Source organism: Eublepharis macularius, chromosome 5, assembly GCF_028583425.1.
Source record: "Eublepharis macularius isolate TG4126 chromosome 5, MPM_Emac_v1.0, whole genome shotgun sequence".
Classification (NCBI taxonomy): Eukaryota; Metazoa; Chordata; class Lepidosauria; order Squamata; family Eublepharidae; genus Eublepharis; species Eublepharis macularius.
The window spans coordinates 120,660,249-120,682,805 of record NC_072794.1 but is presented as its reverse complement, the minus strand read 5'-3'; the positions used below and the strand labels follow the sequence as shown (position 1 = coordinate 120,682,805).

The 22,557-nt window shown below is 43.1% G+C and overlaps 1 protein-coding gene across 1 annotated transcript; it reads right to left on the bottom strand.

Moving 5' to 3' along the window:
* Window positions 1–3,303: 3,303 nt before the first annotated feature.
* Window positions 3,304–20,199, bottom strand: GUCA1B (guanylate cyclase activator 1B). Its single transcript, XM_054980503.1, has 4 exons — window positions 19,968–20,199; window positions 11,956–12,105; window positions 7,113–7,227; window positions 3,304–6,773 (listed from the first exon to the last, which is right to left on the bottom strand). The coding sequence occupies exons 1-4, from the start codon at window positions 20,169–20,171 to the stop codon at window positions 6,646–6,648; spliced, it is 597 nt and encodes a 198-aa protein (XP_054836478.1). The 5' UTR covers window positions 20,172–20,199; the 3' UTR covers window positions 3,304–6,645.
* Between the last annotated feature and the right edge of the window lie 2,358 nt (window positions 20,200–22,557).

Here is a 22,557-nt window from a genome sequence, read left to right as displayed (position 1 = left end):
GTAGGCATCATACAGTGATCAACAGAATTCCTATTGTTCCAGTTCAAGTACTGCATGAAGTCCACAGTTCCAGCGCCATATTCTGTGTATTTCCCATCTAATACCCTTGACATGCAAATTCAGCATAAGTTAATTAGGATCCCTGATTCTGCAAATTCCCAGACACAAAGAGTTCCCAAAACAGGGCAAAGCCAATGGTATGGAATAATTCAAATTCTATTTGACTGCCAGTGGGTTAAAATAAAAAAAAAAGTTAGCATATTTCTGAGTCATTTCCAAGCCTCTCTCTTATTTTCTATTCTTTCTTCAAAACTCTGTACTAGAGATGGGCATGAACCGCATTATGAACGTCAAAAACCCACGAAAATGGCGATCGCACGATCGTGACCCGGCGGATCATGATCGGCCACGGCCAACGAAACAGCGGTCGGGAGAGGCCCGGTTCGGGGTGTTCGGGCACGGTTCAGGAAGCCAGACACTCAGGCGCCAGCAGTCTATTCCCCTGGCAATGGAGCCAGGGGAATGCCTGAGCTCTGTCTGCCCTCCCTCTGTCGCCCTGGAAACCCGAATGGAAGCCCAGCTTTCCTTGATCAGTAGGGCTTCCTTCCAACCACAGAGCGGTTACAAGTTGGGAGAAGACACCCAGGGGAGGGAGGGGGAAGGGGGTGTTCTGTAGCCATGGGCACTCCAATCTCATCCCTGCAAACCCTGATAGGCAGCTCTGATGGCCAAACACAGACCTCCTGTGTTGCTGAATGGGACCCATGCTTAGAAATAGCCATGGGCTCTCAGGCTGGGTTTCACTTTCTGCGAGCAGTGGAGTGGGACAGAGCTCTTGCTTGCCACTTGCTAGCCTTTGGAGAGAGAGACTGAGAGAGTACAATTGAGCTTGGCTTTGGTGGATAGGGATCTATCTCCTCTGGTTCCAGGGCTGCTACCTGGCTCTGGGGCCAAGCTCAGTGGGCACCGTGGCGGAGGGCACACAGAGTCATCTCCTTTCCTGTCCTCCTTAAATCTAGTTTGGTGACACAATGAGTCTTCCTCTTGTGTTGGCTGCCAAGGGTGGTTGTGGGGTGAAGTGCGATGGCAGTCCTCTGGATTCACTTGTGGAAAGCAGTAGTGGGTGTGGCTCGGGGGCCGCAGGGAGTCCTCCCGGTCCCCCCAATTCACCTATGTGGTCTGTGGAGGCCCAAGAGGTCTTTGCGCAGAAGGGAGAGAATCTCTCTTAACGTTTTGAGGAGGGGTGGGCGGGCGATGGATCCCTGGAGGAATGGTATGTGTGTTATGAAAGATCCCTCCCGTCCCCATCCCAAACTCTCAGTGGTGTCCCCTCCCGCAGTCCACCCCTCACCCCGTCATCTGTGTCCAGCCCTGCACCGCAGCCTGTAACTGTTTGTCCTCCTTCCCCTGGGACAGTTAGCAGTCGGCGTTACAAGGTCTCCATATGGAGGCACTTTCGGGCCCTTCCTGATGACCCCCGTGTGGTGCGGTGCCGTGCTTGTGATATGCTGGTGCGCAGGGGCAAAAACTCGAAGCACCTGTCTTCAACGGCCCTGACTTGGCACCTGAAGAGGCACCGCCCGAGCATGTCTCCCTCCTCACCCAGTGAAACATCCATTGGGGGAAGAAAGGGGGCCACCCGCTCTTCTCAGCGGGGGTCAGTGGGAGGATCACTTTGCCCTGAGGGTGATACTGGTGAGAGCAGAGCGCTCCGGCAGGCTGCGCTGACAGAGGTTGTCCCCTCGGGGTCTGGGACAGCGCCGCTTACAACCTCGAGGCTGATGGCTCAGGAGCTGGCTACCGCCGCACTGTTCCTCAGCGGGACCCTCGGGTTATTGAAAGAGAAAAAAAGACAGCTAGAGATGGAAAGAAATAATAAAGGACAGATATATACATAGAAAGAGAGATTCAGATAAATAGTGGTGGAATCACATAGGAAGAAACAGAGAGAGATCGAAAGTTGCAAACAGATGGTGAGAGGGAGAAACAGAGAAACATATAGAAAGGGGCACACAGATATCAACCGTTCTAGAAGTAGAAATAGAATGCGAATGCATCAAGGAGATATAGAATCGAACAGAACACGCCACATCCATGAAGAAAAGGACTGAAAATCAAAAACAGAGAAAGAGACAAACAGTACAGAATGTATCAGTGTAATGCAAAAGATACTAGAATGTATGCACAAACATTAGAGAATGAATGTTAGTTAGAGAATAGTATATGGTTGGAGAACTGAATGTAGAGTCGGGGGTGGTTGGGGGTGGGATCTTCCCACCTACCCCCCACATGACAGGTCCTCTCCCTCTCATTCTTTCCGGCAAGGCAGGAAGGTGTGTACTGTTGGCTGCCTCCGCCACACTGTTCCTCGGTGGGACCCTTGGGTGAAGACCCGCGGATGCTGGGGGATATTCCCCCTCCCCCTCCTCATGATGACAGGTCCTCTCCCACCCACTCCGGGAATACCAGCGCGCTCCGTTTTGGTCTTGCGGGTAGGCACATGGGGGGTGCTGCTGGTGAGTGGCCAGACCCTCCACCCCCTGAGGGGAGGTGGCTCTCCACCATCTCCTCGTGCCCGCCAGCCGCCGCCAGCACCCACCATTCATGTATCGCTGGGAACACCAGCGTGCTCCACTTTGGCTTGGCGGGCGGGCACATGGGGGGTGCCACCGGCGAGCGGCCAGACCCCCCGCCCCCTGAGGGGAGTTGGCTCAACGCCGCCTCCCCGTGCCCGCCAGGCCCAGCAGCCACCGTCCACACCCACATTCCTTTCTCGCCTGGAATACCAGCGCACTCCACTTTGGCATGGTGGGCAGGCACATAGGGGGTGCCGCCGGCAAGTGGCCAGACCACCTGCCCCCTGAGGGGAGGTGGCTCAACACTGCCTCCCCGTGCCCGCCAGGCCTGGCGGCCGCTGTCCACACCCACATTCCTTTCTCGCCTGGAATATCAGCGCGCTCCACTTTGGCATGGTGGGCGGGCACATGGGGGGTGCTGCCGGCGAGCGGCCAGACCCCCTGCCCCCTGAGGGGAGGCGGCTCTCCGCCGCCTCCCCGTGCTCGCCAGGCCTGGCGGCTGCTGCCACTACCCACCATTCCTTTCTTGCTTGGAATACCAGCGCGCTCCACTTTGGCCTGGCTGGCGGGCACATGGGGGGTGCCGCCGGTGAGCGGCCAGACCCCCCGCCCCCTGAGGGGAGGCAGCTTGTTGCCGCCTCCCTGTGCTCGCCAGGCCCGGCGGCTGCCACCAGGACCCACCTTCCCACGTAGCTCAGAATACCAGCATGCCCCGCTTTGGCCTGCACAATCCATGATCCAGTTCAGGAATGGGAGATGTTAATTGCGGTTCATTAATTTGGGCTCGTCGTCAGCACCGAACTACGATCTGCTGGTTCATTAATTTTTTTTGGTTCGTGCCCATCTCTACTCAGTACTCACTGCAGCAGCAACATAAACACACTGAAATCAAATGTGGAGCTTTTCCACATTAGCTGGCTGTCATCTGGACTTGAGATACTGGTTTCCACTAAAAGTAGATAATTTGGGGAGAATCCTCCATAATTTAAGTTTTTGCAACTTACATATAGAATAGTGGCAACTGTTCAAAATGTGGTTTCAGAATTCACACATGTACAGGGTCACTGAAAAGATTTTAATTTACCTACTTAGTATCAACCCCAAGTCTCCTAAATTAAGAAAATAATGGAAGTGTGGTATATAAAACGAATGAGAAGCCTGGATTTTACAATGAAAGGCCACAGGAAAAAAAATAAGCAATATTTGCGACCTCCTACATAGATGTTTAAATAAAGAAAATGAATTGAAACTATATTTTAAGTTAAAGTTGGAAATATTTTTCTTCAACAAGCTTTCTGCATTTAAGACAAATACATGAGATTACAGGCTACTTTGTTCCATTAGACCCTAAACTGATTTTTTTAGATCAATGGGATACTGTTATAATTCCTCACATTAGAAAAGAATTAATACGAAGCCTGTTGATGGCAGCTAAATCTCTAATAGCATGTAACTGGAAATCTACAAAAATTCCAATGGTGGAAGGTTGGATTAGCAAAATATGGGACCACTATATCCAAGAGAAAATCCATGATGATTTGTACCAAGCACAAAATCATATTAAAGAAAGTGACTTTTTAACTAAATGGTTTCCGTTTTTTGAATATCTCATTGTTACTGAACTACACCCTCCTAAACATCTGCAATTTCTCACTTTAATTTAATAAGATATAATGATAATGTAATTCCCTCTGTTTACTTAGCTTTTTGTAAATCTTGTTATGTGATTGTTTAACATACACCCGATAATGTTGTAAATGTTTAAACAAATTTTATAGTCCTTACTGTAATTTATAATCTCTATTTTATAATTATCTTCAATATTGTTGCACTGTTATTGTTGAACTGAATAAAAAAAATTTAAAAAAGAAAAAAAAACAGGCTTACTGCACATTGTTACAAATAAATTATCTTTGCATTTGGCCCTTCTTATCCTGGGCCTTTGCTCTTCTAGTGTCTCCACAGTGGCACCAAATGGTAGGTCACATTGTGCAAAGGCTGAATGCTGGTGCAAACTGACCCATGAGATCTTTACCACATTGCAAATAGGCTTTGCAGCAAGCCGTGGCATGGAAATAGCTGACTCAAATCATCACTGGTGTGATATCCAGAGTCTGCAAGAGTTCACCACCATTCTATGCTAATTCTACTTCTTTACAACATCCAAAGAAAATCCTGTTCCGCTATATCAGAGATGTGCATGTGAAAGGTTGCAGGCACAAGACTAGTGTTCTCCATATATTAGTCTTATATAATCACATGTAAACAGAACATCCCATCTGTCTTGATCTCATAGGCCTGTCTTGATTTCATTGGCCTTATTCTCACAAACAGCAGTGCCTAAGTTGTACTATTTTAGTCTGCAATTGGGGGCTCATATGATTAATGGCTCCTCTCTATAAAGACAAAGCCAAAAACCCTGCACACACAAAAACCCAGATGCAATAGGCAGGTTTTTAACCTAACTTTATCCCTGACATGCTAGTTTTATCTGTGCAGGAGTTTGGGGGGTGGGGTGGGAAATGGAACACTGCATCTTGAGTGTCCACATTTGCAACTGAAATAGTGTAGTCCAGTTATTGGTTCTATCACCTCATCTACTATTTATGAGAATTAGGCCTTAGTACATGAATGTACTCCAGGCCACTCAAATAAATGAGTTCTCCTGTATTTGAAGGACTTTAGTAACTATAATAATATATACGAGGCTATACACTAATGATCAACTGATGACTGTTCACCATTCAAAAAATGTTGTAGACTCAGCAACTGTGAAAGATGACCATAATTGTTCCTGCACTTATTTATAAATCTTGAAATATGACAAGACTACACTGAGAATTCGCAAATATGGACATTTCCTCCGTAAATTTCTCATCATTGCCTCTCATTCAGGACACAGAGCCAATTCAGTTGTTCCATTCCAATATTCTAAACGTGGTGGGAATGTATAACAGAATCTCACGTTATCTGAACATGACATCTGAATTTGGCAAACTATGGTTAGTGTTTGCTTTAAAACCATGAGCTGAAATTAGTGTCAAAAGTGAGTTTGCAAACCATGATTTGGAGGCAATCTTGATAAGCGCCAACTATTGTTTGCTCAATGTGGATGTCATTGCAGGTTTCCATTACAAACCAGTAGGTAATGGGAGAGGGACAGTGCATGAGAAGGATAGAAGATGTGTGAGCATATGGCACATTCATGATCCTCCAACCATAGTCTGAAGGGCCACCTGAATTGTTCCAAGGTTTCCTCAGTTACACTGGAATTTCTGCAATCTGAATGGCTCCAATTCAATCTACCATGTGAAGAAACCTTCCAAAAACCAATGGATGAGTGGATAAAGACCACCCCCCTCCACGTTGCATTCAGTATCTGTGTCCTATACTCCATCTACTTAGGTCCTGCGGTTACATTAAATACAGTATTTTTTTGTGTTCATAATATTTGTTGCATGCTTGGAATGTTACAAAAGAAGTTAGAAAGTCTGATTTTCATGTTATGAGACAACGTCCATATTGTTTAAATTTGCAGCAGGACATGTACTGAAGTCTGCACAGAAAACAAGACCATTAGAACACACAACTTAAATATCATGACAGAGTAGTCAGCCACCTCTTTAAAGTCTGTTACAAAAGCACTTCCTTTGTTTCAGTAAACTTGTATCTCCTCTGGCATTGTACACACTGATCTACAAAGAAAGCAGGATGACTCACCTACCAGTCACTTTGTATGAACTGAACATACCAAATGTCACTCAGGTTTCATGTCAAGACTTTTGTACTTTAGTTGCTCAGGATGCAACTGTAAATGTGAGCTAATAGACAGAATGGCAAGTATACATGTCTTCTCTAGCCTGGCTGGTCAGCAGTGGTCTTCAGATGTCAGTACTCCATCTTGCTTTCAGCATGCATGTCTAAGAAATGGATGCTCAGTTTCTCAGAGTTACCTGAAGCATTCTTTGAATTCTCAGATAGTTCCAGCATGAAAGGATGTGATAACATCTGGAACTGCAATACTCTGAGCCTTTCCATTGTCACACTTTCCAAGTTATGTAGGCAACTATTAGCACAGTGAACTTTTCCTCCTCTGTGCAACAATCCATCCTCCTGGATTCATATCCATATGTAACATCTTCATCACCCACTTGTCTTTCCGTGCGCCATCAACGAACTCATCCAGAGACAACTGCCCTGAAGAATCAATGCAAGATAGAGTTAATGACAATGTATCAAATATGCAGCAGAACAAATGAAATCCCATCTATTCTGTGTGTGTGACATCAGGGTCTGTGTAATGCCCCTTTGCCATATAGTTGAAGTATATCTGTCATCTTATGGTCCATAACATTTTTACTTTGGGAACATCCCTAAAACTTTAAATTAATTGAAGCCAGTCAAGTCAGCCTCATGTTCTAAAATGACAAAATTCTACTTATTTGATAACAAATGTCAGTGTACTAATTAAAAATTTGCCAGGCAACATGGTTACAAATACAGGCACTGATATTATCCTAACCTTACACATCTTACCATCTCCATTCTCATCCACTAACAGGAATATCCTGTCAACAACTTCCTCTGGAGTGAGACGGGGGGCATCTGTTTCTTCTTCAGGCTGGCATATTTTTTTAAGCTTATAAATAGCCTGTAAGGAATAAGATCAATTATGAAAGAAGTAATGTTAAGGGGGAAATAGCAGCAGCAGCAGCAGTAACAACAACAACAAAAGTATGATTCTGAGCTAAAGGTGTAAAATATTGTCAGTCAAAAGACTATAAATCAGAGACAAAAAGCAACAGAAAAAACATCCTAGTCTATCTTGTAACTTCAAGTGAGACTTGGGGGGAAGGGGGTTGTTAGCATGGTCAAGATGTGTAAGGTGGATTTATACATGCAAAACTGAGGTTACTTCCATCTGTGAGATGTTCTTCACTGCACTGATTGGTGGGACATCTAAGGGGATTAAATGTGCCCATTTCTGATAATCAGTTTCCAGAGATTAGAGACGTGCACAGAAACTTAATCTGAATTATTTTCTGTTTGTTTTGTTTTTGATTTTTTTAAAAAAAATCTTTCCTTTATTATAGTTATTGAACCTGTTCAGAATCTTTATTCCCTTCCATGGGTTTCAAAGGCAAATACATTTCCATCTGTAACTTTTTGGCTTTCATCCAATTTGGATGGAATTCTCAGATATTATACCCCCTCGCTCAATGGATCCTCCTTGATAACATGCAGGCAGGCAGGTGGAAGCATCCCATTTTATAAACAAGTAAAGATCTTGCTTGCATTATAGGCGCAAAGTGGTAAGACTGTAAGTCTGTTTTTCATCCTTTGCTGGGATCCTCCAGTGGGAGGTGGTATGTGTCTGTTTTTAATATGGAGTGCATGGGTGAGGATTAGCTGCACCTTGATGCTTTCATACCTTAACTTGCCATATGCTGTTGATTTCAGCATTTTTGCTGCCAAGCTGGCTAACTTCTAACATCAGAGCCAGACTGGGAGAGAAATACAGAATAAACTGGAGTAAGATACAGAGGAAGTAGTGATTCTTCTCACCTGCATACTCTATTGTGGGGAAAAATAAACCCAGCCCACTCTCCAATTTACATGTTTATGGAAAAGCTGGGCAACCCAGAGTACATGAGCCAGTCCACCTATAAAACTATTAAAAAGTTGCTTCTTCTCCGCCCCAAATCACCACCCCATGCTTTATTTTGTTTAAAAACATGGAAATTGTCTTGGATCTAATGGAGTGTTTCCACAAACAATGCTTTCCACTCATGAACTGTGACTTGGATGATGTGTCTTTTAGGTATGCATTTACTGAGTTCCTCACTATTCCTCTTCTTGGGGAACTGAAATCAGTGAGGTGCCAAAATAATAGTCATATCTGAACATTTCCAACTGTTATCAAATGTTAATTACTGTATTTGAATTATTTGCATTAACTACATTAAAGAATGGACACCATTAGGGTCAGATTCTGATGTATTATCCAACTGCATATTTCTCAGAGTAGAACCAGCCAATTCTGCAGGTTATTCCTACTACAATGACGATTTAGGGGATGAAATATCCTCATGCTTCTGAGATGTGTCTACAAGTAAGAGACAAGGCTATGAAATCTCTTCTGAGGTGGAGTAACCAGAATAGTGCATTAACACAGTCTTGGGGTGCCTTTGTTAGGAACACAGATCTTCTCAGGGAATGGTTAAGAACACAAGAAAAAAACTGACCAATCAAAATAAGGGCATGTCCAGTATGACAACTAGTTTTAATAGCTTGATTTTAATACTGAATATTGATGCTGTTGTTCTATGTTTTTACAGTTTTGCTTTTATTTGTGGGTCTCCTCCAGCAGGTGTCTGGAGAGGCAGCATATAAATTCCCTAAACAAATAAAATAAATACATTTCAATAATAGCTAGAAAGATGATTCCAGAAAATGTACAGGCAGGACGATTCCCTCCTGTCTTTATCCCCAGCACATGATATTCAGAGGCACCTCTGTGCTCTATTTAGTTAACAGCCATTGCATAGAGTAGATTGTATATTGATTGACTTCTAGTTTTTGAATCAGTTTTAATTGTTGTTTTTGCAGATTTTAATTATTTCCTGGCTTATTCAGAGATATGTTTTTAAAACAAAATTGTAACCTTGGTTGAATCCTTTCAGGAAGAAAGGTGGGCTAAAACTGTTTTAAATTAATTTAATACCATATCTGAAAAAAAAAGGCTATACATTTCCATTATAAATTAATATAATTTAGTCATCTATAGTTGCAATTTTCCCTTTGACAGTATATCTTACTTTAATTTTCTCTGCTATAACCATAGGGACAATAGAATTCCCCACATCAAAAGACAGAAGATGGTTAAGTATGTTTCATACTGAAATTGCTAAATACTAGGAGAATGTGGGCATTTCTTGACCTGGGGCAAGGGAGAATGTACAAAAAGAGACTTGTGGAGTGAAGATACACCCAATAATTCTTGTTTGGGTAAGTCTTGCTTGTGAAGATTCAGTCAGCATCATATTCAGGATTGGGATAGAAATGTCTCCATCAGTTCTGCTGGCACCCTGCTTGCTCTTATAACTTACTATTGTGGGGTGGGGTGATACTAGGAGCAAGGAATCAGAGGAAAGCTGGGCGTCCTCCCCCTTGCTGCCTCCTCAATCCAAGTCACACTGCCTGAATTGACTTTTCTAGTTTAAATGGGCCACTGGTCTACTGTTACATGTGTCTGCATGCAATATATATTGTGGAGGGCCACAATGCAATACAAGCTGACTAGGCTGATCAGTGGAAGCATCATGACTGGCTGGAGCTGCTTCGTGTCAACAGGCGACGCTCCAGCTCTCTGGCCTCTGACCCCGTCCCACTTCCTAATCCTTCCTGTTCCATCATCTGTCTTTCCTTAAAATACATCCCCCTCTTGCCTTTTGAGCATTACTTCCTTGAACAAATCCTTCAATTATCATCATGACCACTCAAAGACTTCCTAATTCATCACTTTCTCTCCTCTCAGGCTGACATATTCTGAGCCAGTGTTTCTTTTCCCCTTTTCTCTCCTCTGTTTGGTCTTCTGATCTCAGCTACTCTTTGGAAGCATGTCTCTTTACCAGACTGTGGCTTGACCCTGCCATGGATAAATCTCTAGTGACCTTAAATCTAGGACAAATTTACCTAAGACAGACGGTTCTGATGATATAGGTCATTGGCTCCTTACACTCCTGATGCTCATTACTCACCTAAGATGACAGGCTGGCTCAGTAAAGAACTCAAGGTTTAATTTTACTAGAAGTAATTAGCTCTGCAGGTGTCTAGGGCAGTGTGGGGACAAGCAGAGGCAGATTTGGCTTTTTTAAATGACAGCCAATGTTGTTACTCTGACTGGGGGATGGTTAAGCTTAATAGTTCTTCCCATATTTAACTCTTATTATTTAATAACAACTGGGGCTGTAATCTTTTTGAGATATTTTTCGTTGCTCCTTTACACAATTTCCACGTTGCATTGCATGTACGGGCTCTCAAATCATATGGCATTGTTTTTAATTTTTCATTCGATTGCTAAGCTTATAAGAATGTCCAGACCTTGGCAAGGCCATAGGAAGCCCTCATGTGGAACTGACAGGTGAGCATTGACCTGACAGTCTCCGCTTGACAATGGGTGAGACAGCCAAGTGACCTGGCCCTGGCTGGTGGCCACAGCTGTTTAGATGATGGCAGGGGAGGCAGGGTGGTGGCCACCCAGACTGTGGTTGAATAGTTTACTGAAGAGGAAGGCAATGACACATGTCGAGGGGTAAATACAGCAGGGCCTGGGGCTGTGCTGGTTAGCTCCAACTCAGGATGGAGTTATGGCTGAAAGGGGTGGGGTCAGCAAGGCATGAGGCCAGTCAGAGTTATAAAAGCCCAACCAGCATGGATCAAGGACTCCCTCCTTCCTGAAACTGGCAGCATCCTCAGGGGAGAAAGAAGGGGATATGGTGGAGGAGGATGTTATAAACCTCCTCCCCTCATGATCTTAGGTTCCTTCTGGAGGGGCATGGGGGAATTCCCCAGTGTGGAAGCCCACAAAGAACAAGATGATAAGAATGCATATAAATATTTCTGCTCTTCCAAAATCTCTTTTCTCACTTATGAATACCGCTATCTGCCCATAATACAGATTTTTCCAATGTTAGTGCGATTCCAATGTTTTAATGTCTGTTCATCAACAGTTATTAAGTTATTGTGATGATAACGTAATCCCTTTTATCTTCCATTAAAACCAGTGATTCCCCTAAAGAGGTTTTGTTTTTGAGTCTTAATTCTTAAGCAGTTCTAGGTTCCTGGGATCTCTCTACTACCACCTATGACGTCTACTCTGCTGGCCTAGCCAGGATCAACTCTCGATTCTTAAAGCTACGTTGTAACCCCTTTCCCCATCAAGACCTGTAACACTACAAGAAAACTCAGCTACTGCACCATCCCCCTTCCTGTCTCATACCTGTACACTTTTGAAAATCTAGGCAAAAGAGAAACAGATTTAGGATTCTGGCCTTTATATTGAAACTGTCATTACTATTTGACTTATCATACATACATAAACCTACTAAAATCAATGTGTATCCTTGTGTGTGTGTGTGTGTGTGTGTGTGTAACTTTATCCATATACTGTCACTGAAGGACTATTACTGAAAGAATGTTATAAGCAAAAATATTAAAATTATTCTTATCAAAGTGCTCATTTTTATAACAACATTGTTTCAGAAACTCCAAGTGAAATGATCAGAGCAAAGTTATTGTCAAGATATCAGTTTTCAAAGAGAAGGGATCTATGAAACTAGGTGACATATCTAGTAATAAATGACACATTTCTCCTTACCTCAACTATTTCTAGAAGTTCAAGTTTGTCAATGCAACCATTCCCATCTTTATCATATACTTTGAAGGTCCATTTCAGTTTGTGTTCCAGCTTCCCTCGCAAAACAAGATTCAAGGCAGCCACGTATTCTAGGAAGTCAATGGTGTTATCCTGTGGAGACAAAACAGGGATTTAATTTTGAAAAGCTTGGGTAATTTTAGCTTAATTTAACTGGCATACAGACCTTGACAGTGTGCATTTATTTGCATTGGTGACCCTACAGAATAATATATGCCTTGATTACATGTTTTGTGAGGGAGGGTTCTAAATGGGTTTTCCTATATTTAGTATGTTTTTGGAATGATAAGCTGCTTTAAGCCACAAGGAAAAAGAGTACAATTTTTTTTAAAAAATAAGAAAATAAGACTAGTCATCATAAGCGGTTTAGACATTAGTAAACAGCTGTAGGCAATTTACAAGTATCGCTGGGATTCAAGCCACAAGAAACCATCCCAAAGTCAACCTTCACAGAAACTGCCATCACTTTCACAGTTTGTGTGAGGTTTGTATGTTGCTTTACTCACACAAATTTGCCACTGTCGAATAGTGCCAATATCATGAATTGCTAGATCAGGAAATGCAAAAGGCTCCTCAAGCACACTTGGGATGCCTCATATGGAACAGCTTATGATGAGCATTCCAACTAGGCTACAGCATGTGTAAATTCAGTATCATTTACTGCAGCAATTCTAGTTTCTAACTTATTTATGAGTTTGTTTTTATTGTTGTATATTTTCCCACATGTTTACTTGTGTTCGGCAACTTTACGTCATCACAATTTGCTGGTAATCATCTTGATGGGGCGGGGAAACCTAAAAGTAATCGTTCTGAGGAACTTGAAAGTTTCCTTAACACTTTGTGAAATTTAATTTAGTCCTAATAAAGGTTTTATTTAAAGATATCAGACTCTGAACTCCAATCACTGAAGTAACTTGTAAGAGAGGTAGGAATAACTGGAAAGGCTCAGGAACTCTTGACTCACCTCTCATCTCAGCATGTGACCTTGTATGGAAGGGTGGTTAGGTATGGTGGGTGGAGTTCATAATTCCACAGAAAAGCATAGGCTTGTGGTTGAAACATCCTGTGATTACTTTCATTGTCCATGTAGACAGAAATCATTTGCCCAGGACCATACTTGTGGTACAGCTACTTCTGAATCTTGATTTCATAAATAAGCTAAAGTTTTTTAATTATTTAAAGCATTTCTCAATTATTTAAAGCAGTCTCTCAACAAAATTTTTGAGGTGGCTGAGCAACAGTAATAACTACAGCTAAAACAAAGAAGATGAGAGCATAAAAGTCTAAATAATGATCATTTATTGCCAAGACCCAGGAAGATCAGTGCAATCCTAAACACTTCTATGTCCTTTGAAGTCAATGGTCTTAGAAGGGTATTTAGGATTGCACTATAAAGCTCAGAAACACAGATGCCAGACAAATAGACGCAAGGCAATATTTCCACAGATTATGCGTCACACCAGAAAAAGGCTTTTCTCTGCTTGCTACCCATCTCACTTCAAAATATTAGGGACATTGAGGAGGATATCCAACAAAGACCGATTCCAGAAAGGCACAAATAAAGCGAGTGCTTTCGCTTTTCAAGTGACAGCACTCGTAAAAACCCGCAATTTCCCGTCCCGGCTTACCTGCGGTCCATGGCGCTCGGTCGCGCTATAAAAGCGGACGGTGTGAACATGGTATGGCGGGTTTGGCCACTTCATGACGATTCGTCGCGGCGGAGAGGCACTCCCCTTTCCAGACCTTTGCCGGGTGGCCGGCCACAATATCGCCTTATTTTTTTTTTAAAAAAAACAGGTGCCACTTGCGCACTCGCGCGTCTGTGAACATAGAACTGCGCAAATGCGCACAGATGCATAATCAGCATCAGGATGCATGGCCAAGTTTTTTTTCGATCCATTATCCGCATGTGCGCAATTGCATTGGTGTGGCCCTCCTGAAATGCACACTTGAGGCTTTACTATCGGCCGCCATTTTGTCACCCTCAGAGAATCCAACCCTGAAACGTATTGCTGACCTTTGCCCTGCAGACTTGTGCGCCGATTGCAGGGGCGTTTTTTGGGGGGGGGCAATCTCGGTTGCCGAGAAATCACAGCATGCAGGCACAGGCACACACACTTGTGTTCGTGCAATATCGGCTTGTCGGGAGCAGCATGGCCGGCGGAGCGGAAGTGGCTGGGAAGCGGGGGGTGTCCTGGCGGCATAGAGAGATAATGGATCTGCTACACTTCTGGGGGGAGGAGAAGATACAGGAAGCTCTCCGAAGCACCCATAGGAGCCTGGACTACTTCCAAAAAATCTCGAGGCAGATGGCTGAGAGGGGCCACATCGTCAACCAATGTACCTCATGAGACGCTCCCGACCAATCATCGAGAGCATCGTCAACGCCGCGTTTTCGCACACATGCGCATTTGCGCATTTGCGCAAAACAAGAAAAAAGACCAAAAAAAAAAAACCCGAGATGTGAACCAATGAAGGCCCCCGACGTCAGTTGTGGCGGGGAGGAAAGAACCAATCCCGGGTCCCTCAGTTGGCCGTGTGAACATCCGGAAGCGGGACGGCACGGCACAAAGCGGATGGAGACGAGACAAAGCGGATGGAGGCGAAAATACACGCGTGGCCGGTAAGCGATTATTCCCGCGGAAAAAACGCTATTTCTGGCCGTCTGGAATCGGCCAAAGATCTCAATTGTTGAACAGTTCAATATATCTCACAGACAGTTTAGGGCCTTAAAGGTAAGAACCAGCACTTTAAATTGTGCTCAAAGACAAGCTGGCAGCTGGTGAAATTCTTTCAAAATTGGCAAGATATATTCCCATAGAATGCACTTGTCAGTCATTTTACAGCTGCATTCTGAATGATATTGATGCTCTGCATGGTCTTCGAGAGCAACTCCCACTCCCAGCCTCTGCCCCCCCCATTCACCTGGCCAGCAGGGGGAAAAGGCCCAGGGAATGGGCCTGGGAGGCAAAAAACCTCCCGGGACAGCGCACAGCAGGTATGCTCCCACCAGCTGCAATGACATCACTTCCTTAAGTGATGTCATCACGCCAGTCGGTGGGGATGCTCCTGCTCTTCACGAAGGCCCAAACTGGCTCCTGTGAAGGGCAGGAGCATGCCCACTGATGGGCATAATGACATCAGTACCAGGAGATGACTGGGAGAAGATAACCCTCCAGTAAACGCCAGGTCCCCCTCCCCCTCCCTCTGGGTGGACCTGTAGCTAGATCTTGCTTTTTCAGGAATGGATACATAACCAGCCAAGCTGCTTCAATATGCTACATGTCACCTCAGTATCATTTGAAAGCACGGATGTAATAGCCCTCCTAAGTGTCAACTTCCTCAGTAGGAAGAGTGCAACTATCTATCCACTACTAAGTACTATCTGCCACATGCATCTGAAGAAGTAGGCCCTAGTTCATGGAAGTGTACTTTAAAATAAAAACTTTTTGGTCTTTAAGGTTCCACAAGACTACCAGTTCTCTATAACAGGGTCACTCTTCCATTTCTGTTTGGCTATATTATCAAGCTACACTTCCTCATACTTGTCTGGAGCTAATTTTCATTTATTTTATTTTATGCTCTAAACTGTCCTTTTCCTGAATATACAGCCATTACAATTTCAGTTTCAGCTACCTCATTATTGTAAAATCACAGAACTGAAAGGAACAGAAGTTAACAGATTGTTCTATCGAGTTCCCAAAGGATAAGTAGGTGACCTGCAAGGACTTCAGAGGGTGCATTCATTTCCCTTTGTATCTCCATCTGCACACTATGTTCTCTTTGCTCTCCCCCAGCAGTCCCCACAGCCTCTCTCCTTTCCGTTTCCATCTTTCTCTCCCTCCTGCCCAACCTATCAACCCACCTAATTTTCCTTTTTTGTCCCCCCACACCATTCTTAAGTGTGTTACCCAAAAATAGACACATTGGACTGTTTCAGGTAAGCATTTCTCTGTGTGGTAGGGATTTCTCAGCCCTACAAAAGATTGAGGAGTATGTGTGTGTGGTATGGTAGGATCTGGAAACCCAGGTTCAAATCCCCACCCTGCCATAAATCTTTCTGGGTGACCTTGGGTCAGTCACTGTCCAAGTATCACCTATTTCATGAGGATAAAATGGGGAAAGCAGAACCATGTACACTACTTTGATCTTCTTAGGGGAAGCACAAGATACAATGTGATAAATAGATGATGTTTAACATCTACATGAATCCCCTGGGGAGAGATCACAGAGAATTTGGAATGAGGTGCCACCAATATGCAGATGACTCTACTTCTCCTTAACAGCTGAGTCAGGTGCATCTGTGGAAGTCATGAGATTTCCTGGAGATGGTGATGGGATGACAAGGGCCAGTAAACTGAAGTTCTCTCCAGACAAGATGATGACTCTGCTGGAGGACTGAGGACTCGGCATGTCCTGGAGTGGCTTACACGCTCCCTGAAGGAACATGTTCATATAGGCCACTGCATCCTGGCCTACAGTTGGAGGCCCAAATCTCCTCTAAGGCACAAAAGGCCTTTTGTCAGCTTCAGCTGATACACCAGCTATGGCTGTTCCTCAAGAAGTGTGATCTGGCCATGGTGATCCATGTTCTGACTACACATCCAGGCTAGATTACTTCAGTGCACATTACGTGGGGATGCCTTTGAAAATGGTCTGGAACCTTCAGCTCATTTAAAATGCAGCAACCAGGCTATTATCTGGGGTGGAATACAAGGATTGCATCACCCCAGTGCTGTAAGATTTGAACTGATTGCCCATTTGTTTCCTACCTCAAGTGCTGGTTCTTACCAAGCCTAAGTGGCTTGGAGTCAGGGTACTTGAAGGACCTCCTCCCATATTCCCAACCCACCATTTAAGAGCTGTCTCACAAAGCCTGTGCCTTCAGAGGTGAGGCGGATGATGACTAGAGACAGGACATTTTCAGTAGTGGCACCTCACTTATGGAATGCCCTTCCCCATGAGACTCACCTGAAAACTACGTTGTTTTAAAGTGGAAACTGTTATTTTAAGCTGTCAATCATCTGTTTTAATGTCTACGACTTTGTGCTAAGCTGGGTTTTAAATGCTGGATTTTAATTACTGTGTTTTAATGTTTTGTTTTTATTATTTTGGAAGCTGCCTCAGGCAGGTTCCTGGAGAAGTGGCACATTTTTTTTTCTAAATAAATAGCGATCAGTCGATCAATCGATCAATAGGCAAAACAGGTTGCATATAACAATAATGATTAAATGGGAAAGAGAAAGGAGGAAGGGCAGGACAAAATTACGTAAGACAGGAAAACAAAAACTGCAAGCATATAATTAAGATGAAAATTAATTGGCAAAGGAGAGTCTATTTAATTTCTTTTCTGTCCCTACCTATTAGCCAGTGGCCTCAAGTATCCTAAAATTAATTAGTGGCCTATTTTGCAATAGCTGTCACAAAATGTAGAACCAAAACTAATGGAGACTGAAATGAAAATATGGTTGATTGCCATCATTTTTGCCCTTCACTACAGTCTTCATGTGAACATTTTAGGCTATATTTTACTTGTTTTTTTAATCATTTATTTTACTTATGTACTACACATTATGAACTCTTGGTTCCTGCTATAGCTTTTGGTTGATGCAACTGCCAAATGTAATTTAAATCTATTTGGTGATCAGTATTAACTAGATGCGTACCTTATAACATAGTCTGTGTTTAATGTAAGACAGGAATGTAATGAAATGTCTTTCTTTCTTCTTCATTTTAGAATGGGAAAAGTATGTAAACCATACACAATAAGACTTGGCCTGGACAGATACGCTCTTGCTCTCCCCCCTTCTTTTTCTGCAACATCCATTCGGATTACATGTACTCCAGAACTTTAACATACATTTTTAAACAGAAGTTGATTTATGTTCTTTTCGTAGTCAGATCTTTTAACACTGCTGCTGCCTGGATCTCAAGAGGAAGTGGTTCCACATGACATTTAATACAAAACAATATTCCTATTACAATCCTGCAATTACTATCTCTACAGCAAAGGCTCAAGGTAGGTGGTGCATCACTGACTCCTCTTGGATTTATCACCAGAAAACTAGCCCAGGAAGCCTGCCAGCTCACTGCTCTCCCTTCTCCTCTTCTCGTTCTCAGCAGGCTTTCATGTGATAAGGGCAGCATTTGAGTCAAATTCCGACAGCTTGTTACTGTCATTGTAATCCATTTCAGACAGCCTCCTGGAGTTCTGTCAGCTGATGCTATTTCACCCTTGCACACCAGTAGAGGGAAAATTATAAGCCAGCACTAGAAAGTACTTCCCCTTGCAGTTTATGGGTTTCACAGCCAGCTCTTAGTATAATAATTTTTTGTGATTCTCACTTCCTGCACTTTATTTTTTTAAAAATAGTTCATGACACACAATTTCACTGTTGCACACAAGTGGAACTTGCAAGTAAAATATGCGAAAAGATTAGGAGCACATGCTTCTTCCTTTCTTCTTATTGTGATCAGCCTTTGAATGAAACATGTCCTGATTTCAGTTTCTCTTAGCAACTCCAGCCATTTTTTTAAAAAGTGGTGGTGTATGTGTGGGGTGGGTGGGGGGGAAGCTGCATTGCAGGACTTTCTAAAATGGCAGTGCAACCAGGAGATGCGAAGTATTATCAACTATGTAACCAACCCAACCTCTCATTCTGTGAAGTATTTTATTACTCCACACAAGACAAGCTAGCACAACAATCCGATTCAAAGCCAAAAATGTAGCCACAAACCAATTCTGAAAAAGCCAAGATGATAACACAGAAAACAATGGACTGCAGTGACTTGATAGCTGGATTGTTAAGATTTTCCATGACAGCAGCACTGATGAATTATGGCAGTTCCAGACAAAACAGCCAGCACTGAAGCAACATCAGATAAGAAGTATTTCCCCTGCTAAACAGAACTCCAAGCTCAGCTGTGCTCATGGAGCCTTGTTCCTTTTCCCAGGTGAATGTTAAGACCATGGTAGCTATAAATACTTCAAATATTTTATCTGTACTTCAACAATAACAACAGTAACTATATTTTGGCATGATCAACGGGAGTCACATTAAATGGCCATATTGGCATTTATCACAGATTAAACCCAAAATAACTTGTCTTATCCAAAGCCACTGAGCAAAGAAGTATCTTTTTTTCTAAGTGACTTGTTACATAACTATTCTAAGTGACTTTGAACTGTTACATTCAGACTGTAATCTTAAGGGTACTTTCCTGTGAGTAAGCCCCCTTGAATAACATGAGACTTAATTCTGAGTAAACCTATTCAGGACTGTTCTCTCTATCTAACAAAAGCAAAGACTCTCCTTCCACTGTCTAGTAATGATACGATGCTTCATTAGACATTTATTTCTCTTCCCAGAAAGATGTTACTATTACTGGCTGTGATTCACTTTTAGGTGTGTGCATCAAGTTATCTCGATTTTTTTTTTATGACAGAAGTTCCTTCTGCTATGGGAAGATTATGGATGACGGTCCCAGAGTTCACTGAACTGCACAGGAGCTGCTTTTGAGGTAGCAGTCGTGTGTGTGAGCTTTAACTATTCAAGCATTTAGCTTTATCCAGTTCACTACATGGCCCTTTGGGTATTCATAACTACTATTCATAACTAGTATTCATAACTACTATTGAATGAGATCTACAATCTTTCACAAATCTTTTGCAAAAAGTGTAAAACAAGGATTCTTAATATTTGGCAGGCAAATTACAGGCAATTGTTAGAGAGAGAAAAAATTGGCCTCAGCAGCAATGTTTAACTAAAAGAGAGACATTCATTCTTCTATTACATGAACTGCTGTGACCCTGGCACATTTGTCACTTCTGTGACATAAGAGATATAGCAAATAATGTCTTGATCAAAAGGAAAACGCCACATTTAGAAGACAGGTTTACTCTTCTACTTTTCTACTTTAAAACCAAGTACTACTTTGGTCTTTTGGATGCTTACCCCATTTTTATCAAACGCTCTGAACATGTTCTCCACATACTTCTCAGCCTCCTGATCGTTCTGTACCCCGAAGAAGCGTTTGAATTCATGCATGAAGAGCGTCCCACTTGGACACTCCACCACAAACTTTTTATACCATTCTTGCAGTTCAGCCACATCAATCTCAGCTTGTTCCCCGTCTTCATTTGTGAAGTGTTGTCCCATGCTTCCTTGAAAATTGGAGGACACAATGGTTTCCCCCCTTTCAGCTTTGTATTTTCTTTCTTCTTTAATAACTTTGTCTTCTTATGACATTTATCTTCTTTTTCTTCCTTCAGTGAATATCTTACATTTATGCTGGGTTATTCCCATCCACTTTCCTTCTTTCTGTATTTCAGGGCTGAAACTTCTGCTTACCCTGCCAGTCTCATTCTCATACTAGCACGGCCCATAATGAATTCCCTGACTTAAACCAGCATAGGTTAAGAATAGCTAAGATCATTAGGAGATTCCCTTGTACATAACACAGAAACCTTTAGATGTCTCAGAGGAATGCCTTGCTTAAAAATGCTCCAATGAAGTGGACAAGGTACTTTGAAGAATGTTGCCCACCATGTCTAATCTTGCCCCTTGCCCCCATGGTTAATTGTATTGTGCCAGGCTGGGTTAGCTGACTGGGTGCAGCAGGTAATAAATGCCACTCTGAAGGAGGGTATAGTTCCAACCACTTTGAAAGAGGTGGTTGTGAGACCCCTCCTGAAGAAGGCATCCTTGGTTCCAAATGGCCTAAACGACTATCACCCAATGGCTAATATTCCAGTCTAGGGCAAGGTGTTCCAATGGGTGGTGGCTACACAGCTTCAGGCAGTACTGGAGGAGACAGATTATCTAGACCCATTTTAAGCCAGATTCAGGCCTAGTTTAGGAACAGAAACAGCCCTAGTAACCTTAACTGATGACCTTTGCCAGGAGAGTGACAGGAGCATGTCCTTGTTGATTCTTCTGGACCTCTTGGCAGCTTTCAATACCATCAACCATGGTGTCCTTCTGGGGAGGCTGGCTGGGCTGGGAGTAGGAGGTACCATGCTTTGGAGGTCCTGTTCTTACTTGACCGACTAATTCCAGAAAGTGATGCTATGAAATTGCTGCTTGGCCCTGAGACATTTACGCTATGGGGTCCCACAGATTTCCTATCTTATTCTCCATGCTGTTTAACATCTGCATGAAACAGCTAAGAGAGTTTGTATGGGGATTTGGAGGGAAGTGCCAGATGACACCTGTATAGAGGTTCAACCCCTGGCTACCGTTTCTAAGCACTGAACACAGCCACTGAGAACCCCTAGCAGCCCTCTGGGGGGTTGAGGCCCCCCCTTGATTTTCAGTTTTTTAATGGTCTGCTCCTTTATGGATAGCTTTTATACAGCTTATGTTTAATGGCTTGTGTTTTATACTATGGTTTTTAATTGTAAGGTGCCTTGAGCAGAACTCTGAACACATGGCAGGAAGGTAGGGGTTTATATAAACATAAGAACTGAATTAATATAGCTTCCCCATAACCATTTTACGCTTGGTAGTTTATCTCCCCTAGGCCAACATCCAGAGCTCACTTGTCTGCATAGAGCCCCTTGTTCACTCAGTAACTTGTTTCCCCCACCATCTGCCTTGTCTCACTTTCTGTAGCCATCCAGGTGTCATCATGATTAGGCCCCTGCTGAGGCCCACCATCAGATAATGGGAATACCTGATAGCAGTGGAGGAAACAGAGTACAAAACTGCCATGCTCTACTGCCTTGTTTAGTAAACCAGCCTTACCGGGAAATGATTGTCTCAGAGAACCCCAATGGAGCTATGGATTAACCTCCCATTTCTCAGTATGAAAGCTTAAAGTAGAACAGGAAACATCACACTCTGTTCCCCTTGGCAGAACCATGATCAAGGGTGGAGAAACAAAGGGAGCTGCAAAATGGAGGGGGCATCTGTGATGGGAGGCTCCAGCATGCTGGGCCAAAGGCTCACAAATATCAACAGCCATCCCGATTCGCAGGCTTCTCATCCCTCAGCCTCCATGACTGACCACCTATACTCACCTATACCAACGGCTCTCTGTGAAGGCTGCCTCATTCTCAGTTTCTGTCTGGTTGATCATTTCCTCGTCTCCTCTCTTGAACTCACACCCACCTCCACATTTCCTTCTCTGAAAAAAATGCACTATATATCAACAAAACCTCTTTCACAGAGTTATTCACAAGTTATTGGGTTTTTTGCTTCTTCTAGCCAGACTTTGAAATGTTCCATTTAAAAGTTATTGTGCTCTTTTTCAATTATTGTCATTTATCTCCCCCACAAAGGCATTTTCTTTTTAATTATGCATATATTTTTTAATTTTTATTGTTGTTATGGAACTCCTGGGCTGACATAGTTAGGTTGATGTGACTATAGCTGGGGGAGAATTACCTCTATCAAGTAGACAATACAAATAATTTTAAAAACTGAATACACTTTTTCTGTTTAGGCAAAGATTTGTTCCCGAGAAACAGTATTTAGGAAATTAGAAAAACTATCAGACTGTAGAGGTGAAGGCCCAGGAAATGAACAGAAAATTTCAGCAGTG